The sequence below is a fragment of the Acomys minous genome (genome assembly GCF_964271855.1).
Source record: "Acomys minous genome assembly, chromosome: 14".
Classification (NCBI taxonomy): Eukaryota; Metazoa; Chordata; class Mammalia; order Rodentia; family Muridae; genus Acomys; species Acomys minous.
The window spans coordinates 47697586-47722051 of record NC_140496.1 but is presented as its reverse complement, the minus strand read 5'-3'; the positions used below and the strand labels follow the sequence as shown (position 1 = coordinate 47722051).

At 47.0% G+C, this 24466-nt stretch overlaps 1 protein-coding gene across 3 annotated transcripts in view; it reads right to left on the bottom strand.

The window, feature by feature from the left end:
* Nucleotides 1–9058: 9058 nt before the first annotated feature.
* Nucleotides 9059–24466, bottom strand: part of SMAD1 (SMAD family member 1) — a 67595-nt gene continuing 52187 nt past the window's right edge. For all 3 annotated transcript variants that reach the window (XM_084757527.1, XM_084757526.1, XM_084757528.1), the window contains 3 exons: nt 23113–23334; nt 16440–16696; nt 9059–10443 (listed from right to left, as the gene is read on the bottom strand). In XM_084757527.1, coding sequence (XP_084613653.1) covers nt 10300–10443; nt 16440–16696; nt 23113–23334 — 623 coding nt within the window. In that variant the 3' untranslated portion in view covers nt 9059–10299. The remainder of the gene's footprint in view (nt 10444–16439; nt 16697–23112; nt 23335–24466) is intronic.

The following is a 24466-nucleotide window of genomic DNA, read 5'->3' as shown; positions in this document are numbered from 1 at the left end:
CCTCCTCCCCCTTGCATCCTTGGCACCTGAGCCCGTTTCACGGCCCGCCCAGGTAAGCAGGTGTATGACCTAAGGCCTGCAAAGCAAATATTTTCTCTTAAAAGAAGTTCGTTTTAAAACCATTCTTTAGTGTACACGGTTTTACTGTTCATTAATACAAAAGAAATGTGCATACTAATGAGAAAGGTGCTCTCATTTATTTCTCCAAAAAGAGGTAAATCTGGCAGAGTAGTTGACATCGCTGGATGCGAAGCATCTTCAAAAGTTTGCAGAGCTGAATGGATATTTTGATTTTGTAATAGCTAAATCTGAGAACCACTCAGTATGACTACATACTACAAGATGGCAGGATCATACGTAGGGCAATCTGGTATTTTTACATTCTCTCATAGTCTCAAGCCAAACTTTATTAAACAATTACTTCTATGGGACTTAGCATCTTAAACATCAACTTTAAAATCAAACATTCTTATACAATACATCCCAAGGATATATTAGTTCAATACTTACATTGGAACGCCAGTAGGAAAATATTGAAAGTGTTGGTAAAAAAAAAAAAAGAAAGAAAGAAAAGAAAAAGAAAAAAAAAGAAAGTGTTTTCTGTAATTAAACCATTTTGCTTTCATAAGAACAGAAACTGTACAGTAAAAGCAAAGTTACTAATAATACCATATGCTCATCTTGAATGTGAGCTTGGGAGGTGCGGGTAATGTTTTTTGGTGGTGGCATGGTGGCATGGTGGCATGGTGGCATGGTGGCATGGTGGGCATGGTGGCATGGTGGCATGGTGGCATGGTGGCATGGTGGCATGGTGGCATGGTGGGCATGGTGGCATGGTGGCATGGTGGCATGGTAGCATGGTGGCATGGTGGCATGGTGGCACGGTGGCACGGTGGCATGGTGGCACGGTGGCACGGTGGCACGGTGGCATGGTGGCACGGTGGCACGGTGGCACGGTGGCACGGTGGCATGGTGGCATGGTGGCATGGTGGCATGGTGGCACTAGCAAAGAGTGAATGTTCTGTGGTCTGACCCAAGGCTGCGGGGAAGGGACATGCTTCAACAGTGGTGAGCGCAGCCAGAATGCCTTGGGTTCATTAAGCATTCGACTTTGAAATAATTCTTGGTCACTGTACATTTATAAGCCCTTATTTATTTATTTTTTTTTGCGACCCCCAACATTCAGTTTTGTGACCACCTGTATGGTTGTGACCCACGATTTCAGAAGCTGTGGCCGGGGCAAGGAATAAAGTTACCTCAGCTAAAGTGGGGAAAGTAGATCTGAAAAGAGAGGGGCATACGGAGGATGGGCGGAGCGTGGAGGCCGAGGGGCTTACTAATGGTCTGGATGTGGGATGAGCTGCTTGGGCACCTGGGTAAATGTCCCCGGTCAGTGGTGACCAAGAAGAGAAGAGCGCACTGTGGGTGAGAGAGTGACATGGGACGCAGGAGTTGAGTTGTCCCCGTGTTAAGTTTGATATGACACTGGCAAGAAAGACACTGGCAAAGAAGACTTGGATCTACACATTCTTGAGACTGGAGACTCATCCAGAGATCAGCAGTACATAGGAGGCACTGGGCCCCTGGGATTGATTGATTGATTGATTGATTGATTGACTGAAGAGTGCAGGTTATGTTGAGAGAGAGGGTGGGTGGAGGGACAGTCAGGACAGAGCCTTGGGGACCCCAATACTATCAAACAAAGCATTTCTCTATTAATTATTCTATCAAGAGGAGCACTGACATTTCACACATTAATTTTAATGGGAATAGTTAATGATTGATGGCTCCAGTTTTAGCTTGTGGCTAAAACTTTTGGAACTAATTACGCTCATTTATCAAAGCACGAGGGTGTGCTCCTTTCTGTATTTCAAATGATTTCCCAACGCAGAGAATGGATGTCATCGTAATAGTGTGCTATAAAGGAGCAATTAATGCTTGCACTACGGGCAGACCGCAGAAGGGCGGCCTCGGGCCCATGCTCACACAGACAGTGGCAGTTGACTTCAGTAATCGATATTTATTGGTCACCTGTATACAGCACAGGACTAGGGTTTCTCAGTTTAAAAGTCACTTACACATCTTCTGAGAGAATTTGATGGATTCTGTTTTCTACATCATAGAAAACTGACAAGCTGATTTAAGTATAACTTCCATGCTGAGTGAACAACTTTAATATCTAAACTTGAAAGTGATTATTGCACATTTTCAAACACAGATGCGCATGCACACACTATTTAATAGGTATGGCCAACAGCACTTAATTATCCATAGTCTTCACAACATTCATGAAGAAGAATAGCCCCACCTTCTTTTCATATAGAAAACAGAGCTTCAATAGATCTGGAGAATGTTCCAGAATCCACTCAGGAGGAAGTGCAGGGGCCAGGATCTGGATACAGGTCTCTATACTCAAAGCCCTTTATTCAGTTTCCTAGAGATGAAAGCTGGGGTCTGGAATAAACATAGACCCCCTCCCCCCACCTTAAAGATAGATCAATGTCACAACTCATTGGTACTGGAGTCATGTTGGCTTGAACTTTAAAGCACTTTACTGTCGGATGGGGATTAACTTTAGAGAAATGTCTGAGTGATATTACGTGTAGTGCTTACGCTAAAGCAGAATTACTCAGCCCATAAATGTTAAATTCATTTACGTTGTCTTCTTCCTCCGAGCAAGCAGGGCCTATGCTAACTGAAGGTTTCTAACTATATTTAGACGGGAGCCAAGTGCAGGATGAGGTAAGAACATTGGTAGGGACGAGTTAATGGATCTTACTCGATACAAGCGGGCTATTAATATATGACGACTGGCGACAGTAGAATGTGCTGTGTATTTAGGCCGTCACCCAGGGCAAAGTGGCTGCCAGGTCACCGAGTTACAGATCGTACACTCACAGAAGTGGAAGAGACGGTTTCCATGCCCTGGCTGGAGGAGATAGGGTTACATAACCAACGTAAGTCCTCACCTACGAAACGAAGGGTGAGCATTTGGGATGGAGAATTTACCCTGAAGGTGAATGGCTTAAGGAATGGTGAGGGTGACGCCCACAGGCTGCTAACCGCAAAGCTAGTGAGGTAAGGGGGTGACAGGAGCCCAGCAGCGTGGCTCCTGTGGCTTGGTTGATCCTGAAACCGATAGAGGGAGTTGGGAGCATAGGGTCCAGGAATTTTCCCTAGCATTCGTGAGGCCAGAGTTGTCGTTCCCCGCCCCCCCCCCACACACACACCCCGTAATCCCTGCATCCGGAAGGTGGAGACAGAAGGATCAGAACTTCAAGGTCATCCTTAGCTCCACTGTGGGTCTGTGGCCAGTCTGGGGTACATAACTCACTGTCTCAAAGAAAACATGATTTTAAGCTGGATGGTGGTGCATGCCTATAATCCCAGCACTTTGAGGCAGAGGCAGGAGGATCTCTGTGAGTTCGAGGCCAGCCTGGTCTACAAAGCAAGCCCAGGACAGCCAAGGCTACACAGAGAAACCTTGTCTTGAAAAAACCATATATATATATATGTATATATTTATACTTATTCTTCAAAAAGGAGACAGTGAGCTGAGCAGCTCCTGCTTCCTGACTGCAGATGTCGTGTGACCAGCTGCCTCAGGCTCCTGCCTCCACGCCTTCCTCACCATAGTCCCCATGGTGGACTGTGGACTCTGAGATAAAACAAAAGGACAAAAACCAAGCAACCCACCAACCAACCCCTCTTTATTTAAGCTGCCTTTGTCAGGTAATTTGGCCACAGCAAGGAAACACAGCATGGTCACAGCATGATGAAAATAAGCATTATAGAACTCGCCCCCAGGACTGCCGTGCCAACCCTCGGCTCTCGCATCTTGGCCACAGGCTTGTTTCCTGAGCCCCGGTTCCAGCTGGAGCAACAGCAGGCCTGTTGCCCACGTCAGTGATGCCTGCCCTTCTTGAGGATGCTTGGCTTGTTAACTAGTGGGCCCCTCCCCCTCCCACAGCAGCCACTCTGACCCCATCCCCTGGCTGTGCACAACTCACCAGGAGACAGCTATCTTGCAGCTGTGCCCATGGCTCTGGTCCCTAACACGACCATTCCTCCTAGCCACCATCTTCCGTTCTCCATCTTTGTCTCCTCCTCAACAATAAACCTTTCTAGAGCTCAAAAATACCGCTTTCATTCCTTTCAGCTCAGACTTCCAAACTGTCACATGCTGACTTTATAGACCACAGCTTCCTCATCCCCAACGATGAGTTAACTGTCAATCTCACTAAATCCAGAGTCACCTGGCAGATGGGCACGTGAACATGACAGTAGGGGATTGTGTTGCTGTCTGAGGGTTTCCATTGCTGCGAAGAGACACCATGATCAAGGCAACTCTTATAAAAGAAACACCTCATTGGGTCTGGCTTACAGTTTCAGACGCTTAGTCAGTATTGCTATGATAGGAAGCAGTGCAGCGCTCAGGCAGACCTGAGTGTGGCTGGAGCATCTGGGGCTTCCAAAGCCCACCCTCGGTTACACACTTCCTCCAACAAAGCCACACCCACTCCAGCAATGCCACACTTCCTGGTAGTGTCAGTCCCTATGGACCAAGCATTCAAACACACGAGTATATAACACCCATTCCTATACAAACCACCACAGTTGATTGTGTTCTTTGAGGTAGGAAGACACGTGCCCACTGTGGGCGGCTTCATTCCCTGGCATCGGGTTGTATAATTGGAGAAAGTGGGCCTTGCTGCAGCAGTGCGTACATCACTCTGTTCCTGATTGTGGGTGCAGTGGGACCAGCTGCTACAAGCTCCTGCCATGGCTTTCTCACCATGATGGACTCCTGGGACTGTGAGCTACGGATCTTTCTCCCGTAGTTATTGTCAGTGTGCCTGTCGCAGCAATAGGAAAAGAAGCAAATACCCCCCCCAAAGCTCGTAGCTCAGCAATGGCTCCATAAGTCCTAAGTATCGACCTATTCCCAGGCCCCGCCCTTCTCTGTCCTGTGTGGGCCCTTCTGTAAAGCAAACCTTGCCCCTTGCTTATGGGAGCCTGCTCTTTCCCTGCTTCTTCTCTGTTCCTTTCTGCCATCCTTCCCTGGAGCTGCATCTTGGATGTGTGTTTGATCCTCAAGTGATCCTGTCAATCAAGGGGTTGTAATCCTAGGAGGGAAAAGAAGTCCTATTCCTTAGCCTAATGTACCCAAGAGCATTAATGGTGTGGCCCCTGTCTAACTCCCCTATGCTTTCTGGTGCTCCAAAATACACCTGGACCGCTTGTCCACTTGCACTTTTCTATTGTCTGCCTTGTGTACGCGCTTTCCCTTTCCCTCCATAGTCTTTTGTAGGTGTAGTCTCTAGATAGCACACAGACAGCTCAGGGGCGTCATCCCAGGGGACTGGAGGGCAGTCTCAGAGGCCAAACCAAACAATAGGCATCGCTCACAGGTGCTGATCCTGACTCTTCTACCTAGAGGTGTCTCCTGTTATCCACGTGTGACCCAGCTTACAAGGATCATACTTAAATGCAGCCCGTCTAACCCCTGTCCATCTTCCTTCAATAGGCAACACAGCTCTCTCCCCCTCCTCCCCAAGCCCCGCCCCGTGTCTCCCTTATTTTGTAGTAAGTTTCTGCTTGTACTAGGCAACTTTGGACAAGATAGCTAGCTTTTAGGCTGGTTTACTTATATTTTTTAAAAAATAATGTGTGGTTCTGCTCTTATTAAACATTACTGCCACGTGTGTGTGTGTGTGTGTGTGAGAGAGAGAGAGAGGAGAGAGAGAGAGAGAGAGAGAGAGAGAGAGAGAGAGAGAGAGAGAGAGAGACAGAGACAGAGACAGAGACAGAGACAGAGAGACAGAGAGAGAACCTTTCCTGCAAAGGTGTGCACAGGTGTCCTTACGTCAGATAGGGGAACCAACGGTAGAGTGAAGTAACGAGTCCACCCACTTCTGCTCTGGTGAGCTGGCGAGTTCACTGTGCTTACTTACAGCGACATGGTGAGGAGCATGGGTAACTAGAAAAACAACCGCATCACCGAGGCCTCACCCATCGTGGTGACCTCCCTACGGCTGTCTACATGGGGTCTCTCTACTTCAGTTAGCCTTCCGCAACCTCCACCTACTCAAGCAGCAGCCAGAACCATGCGCAGCTTGGGCAAAACAACCTACAGCTGGCATGAAGGGACGTGGCTAGAATCTCAGGAGGGGTCCGAGGACTCTTCACCCCCTACTAGAATGAGAACGTAAGAGACCGACTAGGAGGGATTCGTGCAGGCAGTCAGGACTGTTCTGCTTAAGGTAGTAATGAGTGCTGTGCTCAGGGGACAGCACTTCAGAACAGTCCCGCAGCAGGCTGCTGTGTCAAAGGCTCGGCTGGCAGAACTGTGCTGTCAGGAGATGGTGAGGTTTACAAGGTGGGACTGAGTCAGAGGTCTTCAGGCATGCTTTCAAAGGAGACGGTGAACACACCAATCCCACATCCTCCTTGCTGCCCAGCCAAGAAGTGAGCCGCTCATTTCTGCCCTGTGCTCCTGCAATGGCACTTGCCCACCTCTGTCCCTTACAGAGGTGTGAAAGTAATGGCTCACCCTGGTCAGGCCATGGACCGCAACCTCTGCACCGGGTGTCGAAAATAAGCGGTTTCTCTTTATACACTGGCCGTCTTGATGGTTTATTTCTGCAGAGGATAGCAAGAGGTGGGGATGGAGTCGTAAGTTGTGAGGAAGGGAGGACTGATGGGGGAAAGCCCCTGGCAGGGCGCCTAGAGCATAAGACCTAGGCGCTCACGCACTGCCAGTGTCCACTCTCCGGGCTGTAAGCTCCTCACGGACAGGACTTCTGACTGTTTAAAGGCGAAGTCTTGTCCAACTGCCAGCTGAACCAAAGCCCTTTCCCAGGCAGATGATTTAATCATTGTCTGAGGCGTTCTGAGTGCTTTGGCCAGCCAATCTCAAGTGGCCCAATGAGGTTAGCTTTCCTATCTCCATTTTACAGATGGGGGGGGGCATGTGCAAGGAACGCAAGACATTTTCTAGCTGGAATTGTGTTGAATTACGGAACGGAGGTGGTGGGGCCAAGCCTCTCTAAACATCCCAGATACCGATTCTCAGAAAACGGTCCCCACTACCTTCGCCATCTTACTGACCTCATTGGTTTTCTCATTACCTGGACAAATAGTTGCTTTGATTTTTCTCATTGTTTTAACAAAATATTTCCAAAAGACTTACTCCTTAACCTCCTATGGCTGATGAGAATGTTTTTCATTAAGATTTTACTACAATTCCATTTACTTGCCTTAAGCACAAGGGGCCTTTTTATGCACCACACTTGCACACCCCAGCATCTAGTAGGTCTCAGCAGACAGGATGGGCAACATCTTCAAGGCACGAACTTGACACTAACTCCTCTAATATCCAACTCACTAACTGCCCAGCAGCCAATAGGAACTGCAGGAAGGCAAAAGCAGCTTTCCACCAGGAAAGACGGTCTCTAGCTGTGTGTAATACCATTACTTAACGGTAATTTTTATTCCCACTTGCCATTTTCATGGGTTTGTGATGTGTATGCTGTGTGTGCACATGCATGCGGAAGCCCAAGGCTGAGGTCAGGAATCACCCCCAATGGCTCTTCCACTTTATTGTTTAAGGCAGGGTCTCTCAATCAAACCTAGAGCTCATTGATACGGCTAGTCTCCATAGCCAACTTGCTCTGGGGGATCCTGTCTCTGCCTTCTCGGGCTGGAGTTACAGGTGGGCTGCCACACCCATCCACACTTGATGAGGGTGCTGGGGATGTAAACTCGGATGCTCACACTTACCCTTTACCAGCTGTGCCATCTCTGGACCCCACCCAGTTTTAGTTGTTGTTTTTGTCGTCGCTGTCATCATCCCCATCTATCCTACCTGTCACTGCCATTGGTCCAGGTCACTGGCACGAGGAATGACATAGGCTGATTAAAGACACAGACCACACAAAGTTCAAGAAAGTTGGCTCTAGCCGGGCGTGGTGGCGCACGCCTGTAATCCCAGCACGTGGCAGGCAGAGGCAGGCGGATCGCTGTGAGTTCGAGGCCAGCCTGGTCTACAAAGTGAGTCCAGGACAGTCAAGGCTACATAGAGAAACCTTGTCTCGAAAAACCAAAAAAAGAAAAAGTTGGCTCTTGTATTTGTGACATTTACGTTTCTAAGGTATTCATGACCTTAGCTGAATGTCCCCCAGACCAAGTCTGTGAAGATGCTATCTCCACCTGATGCATATGCAGTGAGAGGAAACTGTCACACTGTAGGTCCCCTGGCCCGGGGTTTCTGTTTGCCATTGATGGTATAGGGGAAAACAGTAAGAAAAAGACATTTGAGTCTTGTCATCGTTTAGGGAATGCATTTTGTAGTTTCAGTGGGGAGAGGAGCAAGGCATTCTTTTAAAGTGGATTTCAAATGATGAGAGACAGTAGATACTTAAAATTTGGGGTTGTGTACCAAGTCCAGCAAAGAATGGAAGGGGAAACAATGGCATTTATGTAACTAGAAAACGTAATGACCTCAAATTGTTTCCTTTTTGAATAAATTTTTTAAAATTCTTGATAGGTCATTCCTACTCCCCTAGTCTGCAATCAGGTCATCATTTTCTCCTGTGCAGCCTGAGCTCTCAGCACCTTCGCTACATCTTCTATGGTTACCCTACGTGTGCATCTTCAGTTCCGGCATCTACTCTTCTGGTCTGCTCAGGTCCCCGCCGGCAACCGCCGCAGCGCATACTGTCTACACATCTGTGGGCTGGCAAGATGGCTCCGTGGGTAATGGTGTTTACCCACAGTCCAGATGACCTCAGTTTGACCCCCGAAACCCACATCACGGGAGGAAAGGCCGACTCCACAGACACCCTCTGACCTGTACAGGTGCCCCGGGGCACATGTCCCTTCCTCCACAAATTATTTTTAAGTTTACACATTTTACTGGTTTTTCTCTTTTTTTTCCCCAGTTTTATGTATCCTTTCTCTTCTGATTCCAGCCACTCTGCTCTCTTAGCGACTCAGGTTCCACATCTTGCATCTGGCAGAGTACTCAAAGGGCGCTATAAATTTTAACATGCAAAGAAAGACAGCGACACATTTTTAATCAAAGTAAGCAATAATGACAGGTTTATTTAAAAGTTTCCTGTAGAGAAAACTTTGCTAGTGTTGGAATAAAAGTACTCAATGTATGAGAGCAAAGGAGAATAGAAAAAAATTAACAGAAAAAAAAGAGCACACAGTACAAAAAAACAAAACAAAATAAAAAAAACATTAGAAATAGATTCCAATAGAGATCGTCTTTAAAAATGAACAGAGTTACTAGGTTTGGCAAACAACTTATTTGGAAATTAAAGCCTATGTCTGAATTGTAAACTCCGTAAAAAAAAAAACTGCTCATTAAACTCAAACTTTTCATACACTGGGTATTGAAATACAAAGCCAGTTGATTTGCAAATAGAAAGAATTACCCATTTGCTCTCACAGTTACAGGAATTAACCAGCTGCTTAACTGCGACGTGGAGCAGATGAGACAGAAGAAAAGAAAGAAAAGTCAGATAAAACTCTAAGAAAACTGAAACACAGCAAATTCAGACACCAGCTTGTTCGTTTTAAGGCAACAAACTGAACTTTACGGGATAGTCTACAATTGCGGTTGTCATTTCATTTCCCCCCAGCCCCACCCCCCCCAGAACCGTTCTAGATCCACTAGCCATTAGGCTATTCATAACCTCCAAATATTCTGTATATACATATTTAGCAAAGAGCATACGCCTGACGTCATTCTGACAGCAATACAGCCAGCATACAGTCTTAGAAAGAGTACTATGTGTGTCATAAAGATTAACCTTTACTTTAAAAACAAACAGAAAACCCATTCATTTCTAAACAAATAGTTTTAAAATATTATGAGAACCCACGAGAAGATGAGTCACCGTGGGCGCTGCACCTGATGACAAGCGCACCTCAGAAAGACCACAACGCCAGTCCTCTCTGCCCACACGCAAAAGGATTGCTTAGGATTTTTCCCCCTAATAGATAATTGTCCCTGGCTTGGCCACATCTTTTTCAACTATACACAAAAGTCCCGCTAGAAGTCAGCGTTTTAGTTGATTTTACAACAGAACGTCACAATGTAAACTGAACGGCTTCCTGGTGTCATCAGCACGCCACACCGAGGTTTGTCCATTCCTCAATCCAACAGTTGGTCACAGAGGTCAAGTATTATCAAGGCTCTTTCGTCGGCTCTTCATCCTGTCTGACTTATCCATCCTTCAAGTACATGCAAGGCTCAAGAGTTTGCAAGAGACAGAAGCCCGAGGCCCCTTAAGACACTGATGAAATAGGGTTGTGGGGAGAACCCATCTGGGTTAGAACTTTATCCAGCCACTGGAGAGGGCCGTGCAGATGTATCTCAATCCAGCAGGGGGTGCTAGTAACATCCTGCCTGTGGTATTCGGCTCCCCAACCCTAGGAAAAAGAAAACACACCAGGAGTCATTTAACTCAAAGCTTTATCTCAGGGATCGTAAATTCATACAATTCTGTTTGGACCTATGGCTATGTACCACGAATGCATGCATGATTTAATGGTAATTTGGGGAGATGGACAGTGACCCCTGAAAGTGCATCCAAGGACCCCAGATTACCCATTTTGCTGGCCGTGGTGGCATACATCTTTAATCCCAGCATTTGGGAGCCAGATAGGCAAATATCTGTGATTTTAGGCCAGTCAGAGGTACAGAGTGAGACTTTGTTTCAAATAAATAAATACATTGTCTTTAATAATTAAAACTTTAAAATACATTGAACAGTTGTCTGAATGAAGATATTTTAAATATTTATTTCCTGTTACATTATTGTTGTGTTAAAATTTGATTTACTTACGCATTTTTAAAACAAGTTCTTACTATGTAACCCTGACTGGCCTGGAACTCCCTATGTAGACCAGACTGACCTCAAATTCATATCCATCTGCCTCTGATTCCAGAGTCCTGGGATTAAAGGCGTGCATCATCAAACCTGGCTTTATTTTTTTTATTAGCTCATTTATTTTATGTGCACTGGTGTTTTGCCTGCATGTACGTCTGTGTGAAGGTGTCAGATCTTGGAGTTACAGTTGTGAGCTGCCATGTGGGTGCTGGGAATTGAACCAGGGTCCATCTGGAAGAGCAATTAGTGCTCTTAACCACTGAGCCACCTCTCCAGCTCCTGGCTTTTTTTTTTTTTTAAAGATTTTATTTTAAAAATCATGCATATACGTATGTGTTTGAGTGTGGATTTGTCTATGAATGCAGTGCTGTGGGGTCTAGCAGGTGTCAGATGCCCGGAGTTACGTACGGGCTGTGGTAAACCACCTAAACTGGCCTCTGGGAATTGAACCCAGGACCTCTGCAAGAATACTACACATTCTTAACTGAGTAATCCTTTGGCCCTGTGTGTGTGTGTGTGTGTGTGTGTGTGTGTGTGTGTTCGTGCCCGGAGAGGCCAGAGGAGGGTCAACACTGGCTGTCTCACTGAGTCACACGCCACTGTATTTTCTGAGAAAATGTCTCTTGCTGTGCCTGGGGCTTTTGCCAATTAGGCTAGACTGCCCAGCCACCAAGCCTACGGGTTCTCATCGCTGTTTCTTGTGCTGGGATTACCGGGGGTACAGCCCCGCGCCCAGCTTTTTTTTTTTTTTAACATTTGCACATATGTGTATGTGCACACACACCAGTGTGCACATGGAGGTCAGAGAACAGCTCTGTGAACTCAATCACACTTTTCTCTTCCCACCTTTACATGTGTAGCAATTTCTTTGAAGATAAAACCTTCTATCTAAGAGGAAAGCGCCTTAATTGCCAAGCGTTCCAGGGGAGGCAAAACGTTCCACCCTCTAGGCAAACTCCTTAAAACCCAGGAAGCACACAACACAAAAAGCTTTAGGAAATCCTAATGAAACTTGCCAGATTCACAGCCCCCTCCCCCCAAGCTGATGTGAGCAGTAAGGGCTGCTGAGACACCCACACCAGCTGGGCTGCCAGGAAGATAGGCAAGCCACACTGCCCGGAAGCGCTCAGGCCAACCGAGCTTCTGGGAAGAGCCTCTCCAGCCTGTTGAGCCGCCTGCGTACTGTGCAGGGAGCTCCAGTGCCCAGCCTTTGTGAGCTGTCACCCATGCTAGGGGTGGGCTTCTGGTGACACGGGCTGTCTCTGAGTCACTTCTGTTCCTCTAAGCAACCCCAGGAAAACTCACTGGCTCACCAAGCTGGACTTCGGTGATGTCCATACTTTGGTTTGTCACTGGTTCCCTATGTGGGGTGAGTGTCCCCAGGAACAGTGTCATACAACGAAACAACATGCCTCCCAGGGACCTAGCTCTTTGGGTCACTAGCGTTACATCTTACCAGCCTGCTCGTCATTCTTTTCTTTTAGAAATGGGTGTCGGCAAGATAAACTCAGGTCTTCATGACTGCACGGCAAGAGATCCCCTGACTAAACCAGCTCCTTGCCCCTGTTTATTTTATTTTTTTCAGACAGGGTTTTACTCCGTAACCCAGCTGGCCTGAAACCTACTCCCCAGTCCCAGTGGGCTGCAAACTTGGGGCAATCATCTGGCCTGAACCTCCCATGTGCAGGGGTTACAAGTGTGGGCCACCATGCCTGGTTCCCTCTGCCCCTTGTTGTGGCACCGGGGATGGAAGCCAAGGCCTCTTACACACCAGTGACACGCCCCACCACTGAGTGACATCTCCAGCCCTGTTAAAGCTGTCATTAATCCTCCCTTTACCCTCAGTAAATACGGTGAAGGTGACGCCAGACAGACTGACTTTCTGTTTCTTCGCCACGCTGGCAGATAAACTTCTTCTACCTGTTGACACCACAGGTTTTTTGATATTTCCGTCTCAAGTGAAATCTGAGGAGGAAAGTCACCACCCTCCCCCCCCCCCCCCCGAGTTTTTCCTGACACGTGGTCATCACCTTGAAGGACAGGCTCCGTCATTCATCTGGTGCTTTGCTAGATGGCGTCAGAATGAGCCTGGTGAAAGGCTACGGCAGGAGGATCATGAATGGGTTCAGAGTCAGCGTGGGCTACCTGGGTCTGAGGCTAACCTTGGTTATACAATGAGACCCTGTCTTAAGGTGAAAAAAAATGGTGGTGTTATGAATAAGAAGGATAAGGGCTCTCCGCTATGTACCTTCTCCAGCGACTTTTAAGAAATACGTCTGAATATGAGAACTTCTAGGACAAAGTTGGGACACGTGAACACCGTGTACGGGCGTGCACGCCCACTCAACAGCTACAGTGACCACGCAGGCCTGTCTCTTTAGACAGTGAGTTCTTTGAAGATGGGGGCAGGGGGGGGGGTGGCTGCCATCTGACCTGCAACATCCAGGACAGTCACCAGTCTGAGGCAAAAGCTCCACATGTACTTTCTGGGCCAGGCTGATTTGGTTTTTTTCCAGATAGGGAGGATTTAGGTTTTTAGCACTCATAAAGCATGTTTTTTTAAATATTAACACCAAAATCAAGCCCCTCAAAGACAACGTGAGGTTGCCCCTCATCATTTCTCTATGATTTGAGGAGGAGGAGGAGGAGGAAGAGGGAGAGGAAGAAGAGGAGGAGCCAAGTGAGCATCCCTCACAGCAGGGAGCAGAGCTGCAGAAAGTGTGCAAGCTCTTGATACTAACATACGGCTTCTTGCCATATGGAGCTTGTTATACTCCAGGCCTATGCGCATGTGTATGCAGGTACCCATGGAAGACAAAAGGTGTCGGATTTTTGGAGATGGAGTTACAGGCAATCCTGAGAACAGGATTCGGGTCCTCCGTAAGAGCCATCTCTTTAGCCCATCACCAACTTTGCAGTACACAAGATTTGCCCGTCCGAACCTCCCAGCCACACCCGCCCTATCGTGCACAGTTGCCATGCTAGTGCTTATCCCATTTGCTGACGCTGTGCTACTATGAGTGTGCCACAGGAAGCCTGTGCAAGGGGACGCTAGGGACCTTCTGTGTGTGTTTTCCATCTTCGCATTGTCTTTCTGGAATAATGGTGACATATTTGGAGAAAGAAAAGAAGCCAATACATTTTGCCTCTGTAGCTTCTGGCTGAAGAGATGACTCAGCAGTTAAGAGTCCTTGCTGCTGCTCCAGGGGACCTGGGTTTAGTTCCAGGGCCCCACAACTGCTCACAACAGTTTGTAACTCCAGCTACAAGAGATACGGCACCCTCTTCTGGCCTCCATTGGCGCGCGCGCGCGCGCGCGCACACACACACACACACACACACACACACACACACGGCATTTACGCATATACACACACTTATGCTAAGAATAAAAAAGAGAATCTTTAAATAGCTAATATTAGTGTAAACAGCATTTTTAGTTATATAAAAGTAACTCGTTAGTTATATGATATATAGGAAACAAATGCCAAGGAGACAGATTATCAGAGCACGGAGAGCCAAAACTTCTGCAAGAATTCAAGCATTGTAGCCCCATCAAGGGACTGCGAGCATGATTACCAAGGCCCGAGTTCCATTCAGGCTCATTTTACAGACCGCGCAGGAGGTCCGAGAACAACAGCTGTGCCTCAGCCCCAGTTAAGACACCGGTCCTCAAGAGCTGTTCTTTCCTCCAAACAAAACTCAGTCTGGCAAATGGCTGGCCTCATTCTGAAAACCGTCTGAACCAAGATGCTAAGTCAAAAATCAAATGGCGCTTGTGAAAAATGAACAAGGAGAGGCTCTGTGCTCATATTTCCACTCAATATATACGGCTTTAAGGGGCTAAAAGGAGCCTCCTTTCCTATTAAAGAGGTGCCCCATTCAGCTAAGGAGGAGGAAGGGCACCTCTGATTTGGACGGTGATGAACAAAGCTCGGCTCTGGGATCACCCCGGTGATGAAGACATCACTAAACTGGCCCAGCAAGACGTCAGGGCGCTTTTGAAGACAGCACATGAAAGACGACTTGCTTCATCCAAGCTGTAATTAGCTCTCTTCCTCAAGGTAAAGCGGAATAAAGATTTATCTCAGAGACTCAGAAACAAGCCAGTTACTAGACTGTGCCGTCATCAGATAGGTGGTTTTTTAAAAAAACATTTCAATGGCATCTTAAAACTTCAATTCTTAGCGTCAGAAGGGACAGAGATATTTGTTATAAGCAATGACTTGGCCCTTCTCCTTTCTCTGCTTTACAGAACATTCTTAGAGCTGAGGGCAAGGCCTTTGCTAACTTCTCAATTATACACAAAGCACAAGATTTACTAGAAATACTTTAAAACTGCGACCAACTGAAAATAACTTTCAGTGTGGTTACGTTTTTCACTTACTTATTTTGTCGCATTTATTTATCGCCCTCACAGCCGTGTGTGTGAGTGTGTGTGTGTGTGTGTGTGTGTGTGTGTGTGTGTGTGTACACGTACATGTGGAGGTCAAAGAACAACCTGAGGGTGTTGGGTCTCTCTACCATGTGGGCCCCAGACTGCGATTCGGCTTAGCAGAAGGTCCCTTTTCTCACTGTGCCACCTCACAGGCCCTGACTGACTGCAACCAACAGGCACGGGCAACCTGACAGTACTAAAAGCAAAAACGAGAGGAACAAAGGTGCACTTCTTCAGCTGATCTCATAGGATGATCATGTGCTTAGGCTACATGTTAAATACACACCCGTTTCTATGGCGTTAGAGTAGCTATGGGGGCTCGGGACACAGCACAGCGGGTGGAGCACTGGCCTAGCACACCAGAGACTCTCCCACGGGACAGTGGCAGCGCGCACAGCTGATGGACCAGGATCCAAACCCAGCCCCGCCTCCTACCCAGCCACATGGGCTACATTATCCCCTCTCTCTCCAAAACGACAAAAGCTTGACCAGGGCCATCAGGATGGCTAAGTGGGGGGGGGGGAGGGGGGGAGGCGCCTGCCACCAGGCCTGGAGGGCTGAGTTCTATCGCTCAGACCCACGTGGTGGGAGAAGAGCTATGTTCCACTGCTATGTTCCAACGACAATCTCTGACACACTGACCCTCTTGTTAGACATCTAAAAAAAAAAAAATCCCAGCCGGGCAGTGGTGGCGCACGCCTTTAATCTCAGCACCTGGGAGGCAGATTGCTGTGAGTTTGAGGCCAGCCTGGTGTACAAAAGTGAGTCCAGGACAGTCAAGGCTACACAGGGAAACCCTGTCTCGAAAAACAAAAAGAAAAAAAGAAAAAGAAAAAAGAAAAAAAAAAAAGAAAAGAAAAAGGCTATAAGACAGGGAAAACCTGTCTCAAGAAACAAACAAAACAAAACAAAAAAAAAAGAAAAGAAAAAGAAAAAAACAAAGAAAAAGGCTATACAGGGAAAACCTGTCTTAAACCAAAAAAGAAAAGAACAAAAGAAAAGGAAAGGAAATCTATCTGCTTATAGGAATATATACCAGAAAGGTACAGATTTACATCTTGTGGGAGGGCACGGGGGGAGGGGCGGGCGCGGCTCACCTTCACAAAGCTCATTCGAATAGTGCACATTTTGGTGAGTTCATACACTGTCTCGAACCCGTGGTTCACAGACTGCGCCAGTAGCTGAGCAAACTCTTGGTTGTTGAAGATTTTCAAGCTGCACCCACTGGGGATCTTGCAGACGGTAGTGGGGTGGAACCCATGATGGTAGTTGCAGTTCCGACTCTGCACAAAGATGCTGCTGTCGCTGAGGCACTCGGCATACACCTCTCCTCCAACGTAGTAAAGGTGAACTCCTGCGGGTGGACAAACCATGCCCGTCAGTTACAAAGCCGAGAGGCGCCCGGGCAGAGGCACTCTGGCAAAACCCTTAGGTAACTGGTACCCTTGTGTCAACCAGTGTGTTTAGGAAATAACAAAGTCTCTCAAACATAATGAAGTATAGCACTTTCATTTTGGTAAGTATTTAATGTCCCACTTGGCCAGAGTTGAAAGTATATTCGCACTCTAAAAATAGAGTGCAGTAAAAGCTGGTGTTTACTGGGGTGCACTGCGTTTAAAGTCTCCTGCGTTCACACCAGGGCTAAACTGCTCAGAAAACTTCAGAGAGAGGGAGATGGGATGATTACTAAACATGGAGGCACACAGCCTGGGGTGAAGACGTAGTCCTGGGAGCTGTGAGACACGAGGTCTAGCTGAAAACAAAAGCTTTCTAAAAAGAAAGAAAAAAAAAAGGACGGTAAAAGCAACTTTTATTCTCTTGGCTCAACTGTTGTCTGGGAGGCTTACTGCCCCCGCCCGCTAACCTAGGCCTAGTCCTGGAAGCATCCAGCCTCCATACAGTCTAAGCTAGGCCTAGAATGCTTTCAGCCTCTGAGACTCACTGCTGAATAAGCTCACCCTTACTTGTTCTTTCTGAGCTCTGGGCTGGCTGGTTCAACTCAGCTGTTCTGGCTCAAACTCCTCTCCCAGCTGACTTATTCCATCTGGCTTCTCTCTCGGCCTGGAATTGCTCTGCTTGGCCTCAGACTAACTCAGCAATCTGCTCTAATCTTCTGGCTTCTTCTCATTCTCTGGCTCGTTCCATCTTCACCTGAGATTTCTGTCTGCAACCTAATTCCCTATTTCCATCCTAGTAAAATCTGCCTCCTTTCTCTGTAAAACTGCCTCTTAAGCAGCTTCCGTTTCCTCTCTCTTCTCCTGAGAGTTGGGCGTATCTTATTCTGTCAAATCTCTGATTCATCACCTTTTCTGCCCCTCAATTAGACATCACTTTCAAACATGGGCACTTCCTTCTACAAACTAACTCTACCTTTGTTTGGGATTAAAGCCATCTACCACCACGCCTGGATCTAAGCTTTTCTTTACCTGACACTTGCTCTATACCAGGCTGGCCTTGAACTCAGATCTGCTTGCCTGTGTCTGCTCAATTAAACGCATGTTTGAATTCCAGCTGGATCACACAGACCTAGACGGTCTTTGGATATGATCTCTTGCCAGAGCAGCCATGTTCTGAATTAACATCCCTCTACAAAGGACTGTGTGAAATAAGAGCTCACCAAAAGAACTACTAAAAATAATAACTGGAAACATCTTATAACTTTTAGAGTCTGAGCAACACTGGCCTTCAAGGGGGAGGGGAAGGGCAGAGGCAGTGACCTCCAGGTAAAGGTGGTGGAAGAACCAACTCTGCGAAACTGTCCTCTGAGTGCCACATGTCCCTGTGTACATAAAACATGTAAAAATAACTCTTTGGCGGGAAGAAGGAAATCCCTCTGAGGAAGCCTTGTGAGGGTAACAAGCACCCAGCAAACAGGCTCCCATCCCTGCAGGTGACCGTAGCAGGGAAACGTCACCTGTCCTCTCTATGGACACACAGGGCTAAGATTTCAGTATTAGCTCTACCTCAAGTCATGCAAAAGTCGCTGCAAAACCTGTCAATGCACACACCATTAGCAAACCTTTTTCTGTCAAAGGATTAACACTTTGCACATCTTTCTATTTTCATACACTTTCTTAATTTTCTACAATAGAAGTCATCATCTTTATTATCAGGGGGAAATTTCTTTTAGTTTTCTGTGTATCTTTTCCCTTAAATATATTTTATAGCTCTAAACAAAATGGACTGTCCTGCTACAAGGACCTCATCAGTCTCTCTCAGCGCACCAGTGTTGACACTAATTTTCTATTATTGCAGTCATGACAAATGTCACTAGCCTGTTTTTTTCCTAATATCCGCAAGAGATTCCTGGAAGTGAAACGGCTGGAATCATGATGTGGGTTACACCCACATCAGCGCTGTGCGAGCGCTGTGCTCAGCTGACCCACATGAGCAAAAATCCTGAGCAAAGAGTCCAAAGCTGGAAAATCATATAATTGTTTTAATTTGCACACAGGGCTGGGCGCGCTCTCCTGATTTGAGGCCATTTGGGCATCTCTTGTGAACTCACTGTCTTGACTTCTCACCTACTGATCCCACTGAGTTGTAGGATTTTTATTTTTTATTTGTTTATGAGCTGTACATTCTGGGCCAGATATAAATAATTTATTTTTATTTTCTTGTCACTCCTTTGTCTTTCAATCTTACTCATTTTAATTATGTGTAGATAGATAGGTGACAGACAGATGGACAGATAGATGTTTCAACCAAGAGAAGTTTTAAAATCCGTTAGCTGAATTGCTTATGATTTTTCTTGAGGCAAAGAGATTACTTTCCAGAGCAATAAATTTTCATCGAGCTTTTAAATTGTTTGCCGTTTTACAGATACACATTGACCCGCCCACACGCCTGGTATGCACTGCAGGACCCTCGGCAGATGCCACCAACCTGCTGGCCATCACTTAGCTTTCTCAAGCTCAGTACAGTAAGAGTCCAACTTTACTTCGTGTTTTGTCTCCACACTGATTGTTTTACTTGTAGTTTTACTGGCCTTAAGGCCAAGAATTTTTCCTTTACTCGTCCATTTTTAACTATTCTTATTTACCCTTCCAAGTAATATCAGCATCACATTACGTTGCTTCCACAAAACATCATACTGTAAACTAACTTGCGTTAAGTCGCAGAATAACATAGGAGGGACCACCATCCTCCTGAAATGTTTTCGCAGCATTAAGCCATCCCTTAAGGAACAACAGTTGCCTATGTGTGCATTTTCTCGCTCTCTTAGTACAGCCCTGTGGGAGGAAACAGCACTAGAGGTGGGCTTCGTATTTAAAGACTTGTGCCGTTTTTGGCTCACTCTCTCTGTTCTGTGCTTGCGGTTCAAGATGTGAGCCCCCGTGTCTGCTCCAGCCACCATGCCTCCTGCTGCCACGCTTCCCCCCCCTCTGCAGCAGCCTTTAAGCCTAAACAAACCGTCGTTCTGAAGTTGCCTTGTGTCATGGTGTTTTATCACAGCAACAGAACTAACCAAGCTTGTAGGTTAAGCAGAATGTCACGGGCAGACGTGAAGTCACCCACGAGCAGTCCAGTGGGAGGTACAAACAAATAAGAACTCTCGGCTAGGTCTTGGTAAGGGTTCGAAGTTTACTGCCTATTTCTCCTTGGCTGGTGCCTTAGTTTGAGGAAGACCCCAGGACCCAGATCTGCCTGTCATAAAGTTCTTCTTGTAGGTTTCCAGGACCCTGTGGGTCCTACTATTTCCCCATTCTTCCATGCTACTCTCGCCTAAAGTCTCAATAGGATGTCCTCTCCTCTGACCCACTTTCTTGGTAAGTAAAGTTTTTCATGGGACGGATCCCTTGGACTAGTGTTTTGATATAAGATATTCTCCACCGTTGAGTGGAGAGTGAGATCTGACTCTCAAATGAACTCTGGTGCCCCTTTTCTGACCACGCCCTCTGGATGGGGAGGCCTGGCGGCACTCAGAGGAAGGATAGCAAGTTACCAAGAAGAGACTTGATATTCTAAGAGCATATATAGGGGGAGGAGGTCTCCCTCAATCACAGACATAGGGGAGGGGAGAAGGGGGGGAAGAGGGAGGGAGGGAAGAATGGGAGGAAACAGGGGAAGGGCTAACAATCAAGATGTAATATGAACAAATTAATTAAAAAAAAAAAACAAGTAAGAACTCTCTTTAAAGTACACACAACCGAGGGCCTCTGGCCTACCAGATTCATTCTGAGGCCCCCACCCTAAGAATATCATCAGTCATGATGTCTATGATGATGTCTACGTGACGTCACTGCTTCCTGCTTCCAGTTCAAGATGTGAGTCTGTGCTTCTACTCATGGCGACCCTTGGCTTCTTTCTCATCTCTATTCAGGCGTCTGGAGCGACGTTAGGAAGTGCACCCTGGAATCCTTACTCCCCTCCTGACTCTTAAAAGAGGATATTCTACAATGTTGCTTTTTACTACTTTGGGGGCACAGGCACTTTCAAATTTAGTAAAACACAACACTCCTCACAGGAGAGTCAGAGGCTCACAGGCAGAAGGAAAGAAACCTCTGTCTGTGCTATGAGCCGACATCTACCATTTCCCCTTCTCCTATTCGGTCATCAACTCTATCGTCCCTTCCTTTGACCCCAAGGATGTGTTGACTGAGCCCCACTTCACAGCTGTTGGGTGTCCTCTAAGAATAAATTTTAAAATCTTTTCTCAAATGTCTCCTGGGCCCTTATTAAAATAATCTTTTTAACCTGGTCTATTGCTGTAGATGTTTCACTCGTTCATTCATTCTTTCGTCATTCATTCATTCATTCTTTTGTCATTCATTCATTCATTTGCCTGCTTCTGATTCCTCAGCACATACCTGTCTCTCACTGGTGATGTCAAGATGGAGGAATCAGTCAACTTACTGGCTATGGAAGTTTGTCCACTGTATAATTTATTTTTATTCTGCCTTGCAACTAAAACAGTTTGTAGAGAAACATTTTAAAGCATGTAAATGCCCGGTTCTCATAAAATCCCTCTTCCTCTGTGGCATACGCTGATGGTTCTTTCCTTTACTACGTTCATTTTCTTGTTTTAGTGTGTGTGTGTGTGTGTGTGTGTGGGTGAGAGAGAGAGAGAGAGAGAGAGAGAGAGAGAGAGAGAGAGAGAGAGAGAGAGCGCACACACAATGAGTAGGAGCTGGCTTTCTCTTACCATGCGGTCCCAGGTATTGAACTAAGGTTGTTAGGCTTGGCAGCAAACCCCTTCGCCAGCCCTATGCCGATGACTCTTGCTTGATCCTTAGTACAATGGCTGCAAAATGGTGACTTTTATATTCTGTCCCTCACTGTCCACTTAGCTATTGGACTTCTCAATTAATTCACTTCTCTATTAATGGTTCGTATGGCTGTATCAATTAGAACACGCTTATTGGACAGAATCTCACTATGTGGCCCAACCTGTTTTGTGACTCTTGCTTTTCTGCTTCAGGCCTCCCGAGTGATGGTGTTACAGGAGATGTGTTCAGGAGGACCACACCCCGCAGTATCTCACGATCCACTACTGCAGTTAACTACGGCTACTCTTCATTCTCTGTGAGTCTGGGATGCAGTTTCAACTGCGCACGGATCAAAAGTGATTTAAAAAAAACAACAGCACCAACATTAACATGCACAGGCCTTGCCTTCTCGTGACTCACTCCACAGCACACCTGTTCACACGACACGAGCTCTGCAGCAGGTGTGACTCATGCTGTGTGAAGTGATTCGCTACGCTGTTTTACGGAGGGAACTGAGCATCTAGGGATTTCAGCTCCCGAGGGTCCCATAGCAAACCCGCCATGGACACCAAAGCGCAACCGTACTCTGGTCCTTATGTCGGACAGAGCTGTGTGGTGGGAGTTGGACCCCAGAGACACCTCCGTTTTCAGAAGCATTCCTTCACTGTTGTCGCATGAGCTCCTCCAGGCAACGAGAGCTTGCCCTCAGTGCGGCTGGACAGTAGCAGCCATGGTCTTCACCCTGGGGCGCTTACTGCTACGCTGTACTTTTGCTCCTTTGCCCTTCCAGTAGACAGGGCAGGAAAAGCTCTGTGCATGTTCCAAGGGCTTATGGATGGGCGGGCACACAGGCACGTGCACAAGAGCACACGGACACATGCCGTGCCACTGAATTACAATTTTACACTCATGCTTCCATGCAGGGCCACACCCCTGCTTGATTGCACTGTCCTTCCTCCACAGGGAAAACACTGGGCTCTGAGCACTACCCACACATGTAGCCATTTGCTTAACCAGTCAGTAAATACACGTAAATGTGACAGAACTGTTTTAATCTACTGCTAATAAATAATTAAGTCTATTAAGAAAGATGGGCAGGATGACGACATGGCTCCATGGGTAAAGGTGTTCGCCCCAAGCCTGATGACCTGAGCTCCATTTCTGGTGTTCAGATGGTGGAAGGCAAGAACTGAGTCCCAGAAGCTGTCCTTTGATCAAGACACTCACTCACATGTACGCGCGCGCACACACACACACACACACGCACACCCGTCTAATAATAAATGTAAGAATGATTTTAAAATCTGTTTTATTTTGTAATGAAAATGCAAGGTGGAATAGTGCCCAAATAGTCTCAGTCTTAGCTAATTCCTCTCAACATCACAAGAGCTGGAAAACCACTAAGGCCATCCATTAGAACAATCTCCAGAGAGTAGGGGTCGGAAAACTACTTCGCAAAGAGCATCTGAGCATCTGAGCATTCACTGGCTTCTGCCACAGGAATGACCGAGTCGCTTCTGCAAGAGACCAATGCGTGCAAGAGCAGAAGAGGAAGGCTCACCTTTCCCAATATGTCGCCTGGTGTTTTCAATAGTGGAATTCCGGTTCACGTTGGAGAGCAGCCCGAGGCAGAAGCGGTTCTTATTGTTAGAAGGATCGGTGAAGCCGTCCACCAACACGCTGGTGGAGGAGGCATGGAACGCTTCGCCCACGCGGTTGTTGAGCTCGTAGTACACAATAGAGCACCAGTGTTTCGGTTCCTCGTAAGCCACTGCCTGGACATCTGCAAGACGGAAAGACAAGGTTCGGTCGCTCACGGTTTGCGCCTGGAGCGCCCCCAAACCAAAACCACATTGTAAAGCTGGCTGAGTGTCCCAGAACGAAGACAGGCAAGGGCAACCACGATGGTCACATGTCATCATTCTGAGAGCTGAAGTTCTTCTTACTAAGGGTGGCCTTCTCCTTTAACTGGGGGAACAATCGTCTCCAACAACCATCAGAACACCAGCTGAGCAGGCCCAACGGCAGCCATTTGCTGAATACTAAGGGCCTATGACTTGCTCATTAACATACAGAAATAATAGGAGTCACTCCTGCTGGCGTACCACCTATAAGAAATACAACAAGTGACTGGCGAAAAAGGAAGGGCACACAGAAACAAGATGGTGGGGGGAGAGGGGGAGTGTGGGGGGGAGTGTGGGGGGGGGAGGTGTGCCAATGGGGCTGGTGTAGAAAGGAACTGCTTTTGGCAAAGCTTTGGTAAACCTCTGCTTTCTCAAAGCACCCAAAATAATACCTACCTATCATAGAGAGGCTCTCTGGCTCCCCAAGAGCCAGGGACGGCCACTGCTCCAATTCTGCTATGGTTCTGGCTCAGGAAAAAGTCTTGCCAGCTGGCCGGTCTCCCTGGATGAGTCATATCTCTCCCGTCCAGACTCCACGCTCACTTCCTTATACTTGCTTTAAGTCATGCCGAGCAGGTGTTTTGTCTCTCTCTCTCTCTCCCTTCCCAGAATGGGTCAACAGTGGAAACTACCCAGCTTTACGGACAGGACGCAGCTTGTTAAGGCCAAGCTCTTAGGACTGACGAACCTCCGAACAGAAAACGCTTCCAACCAAAAAGGGCTGGGAGGCGAGTCCTTTGTGCAGCAAGCCTCCCGTAACGCACCTTTGAGACCCCCACCCCAAACCACACCACTGCCAACCTAATTATGACCGATCTGAGCCTCACAGATGGGGGCCTTGGTGCGCAGTGTGAAGAAATGAAAAGTGAACCCACCAGGCACAGTGAGAGGAGAAGGTAGCTAACTTATATGCTTAAGTGGCTTAGCTGAAAATAAACCATTTCCCTTGTTTTTTAAGTATCTCCTCCCTGTCAGTGGCTCTCCTATTCTTCAAGGAGCAAAGCGTTAGTG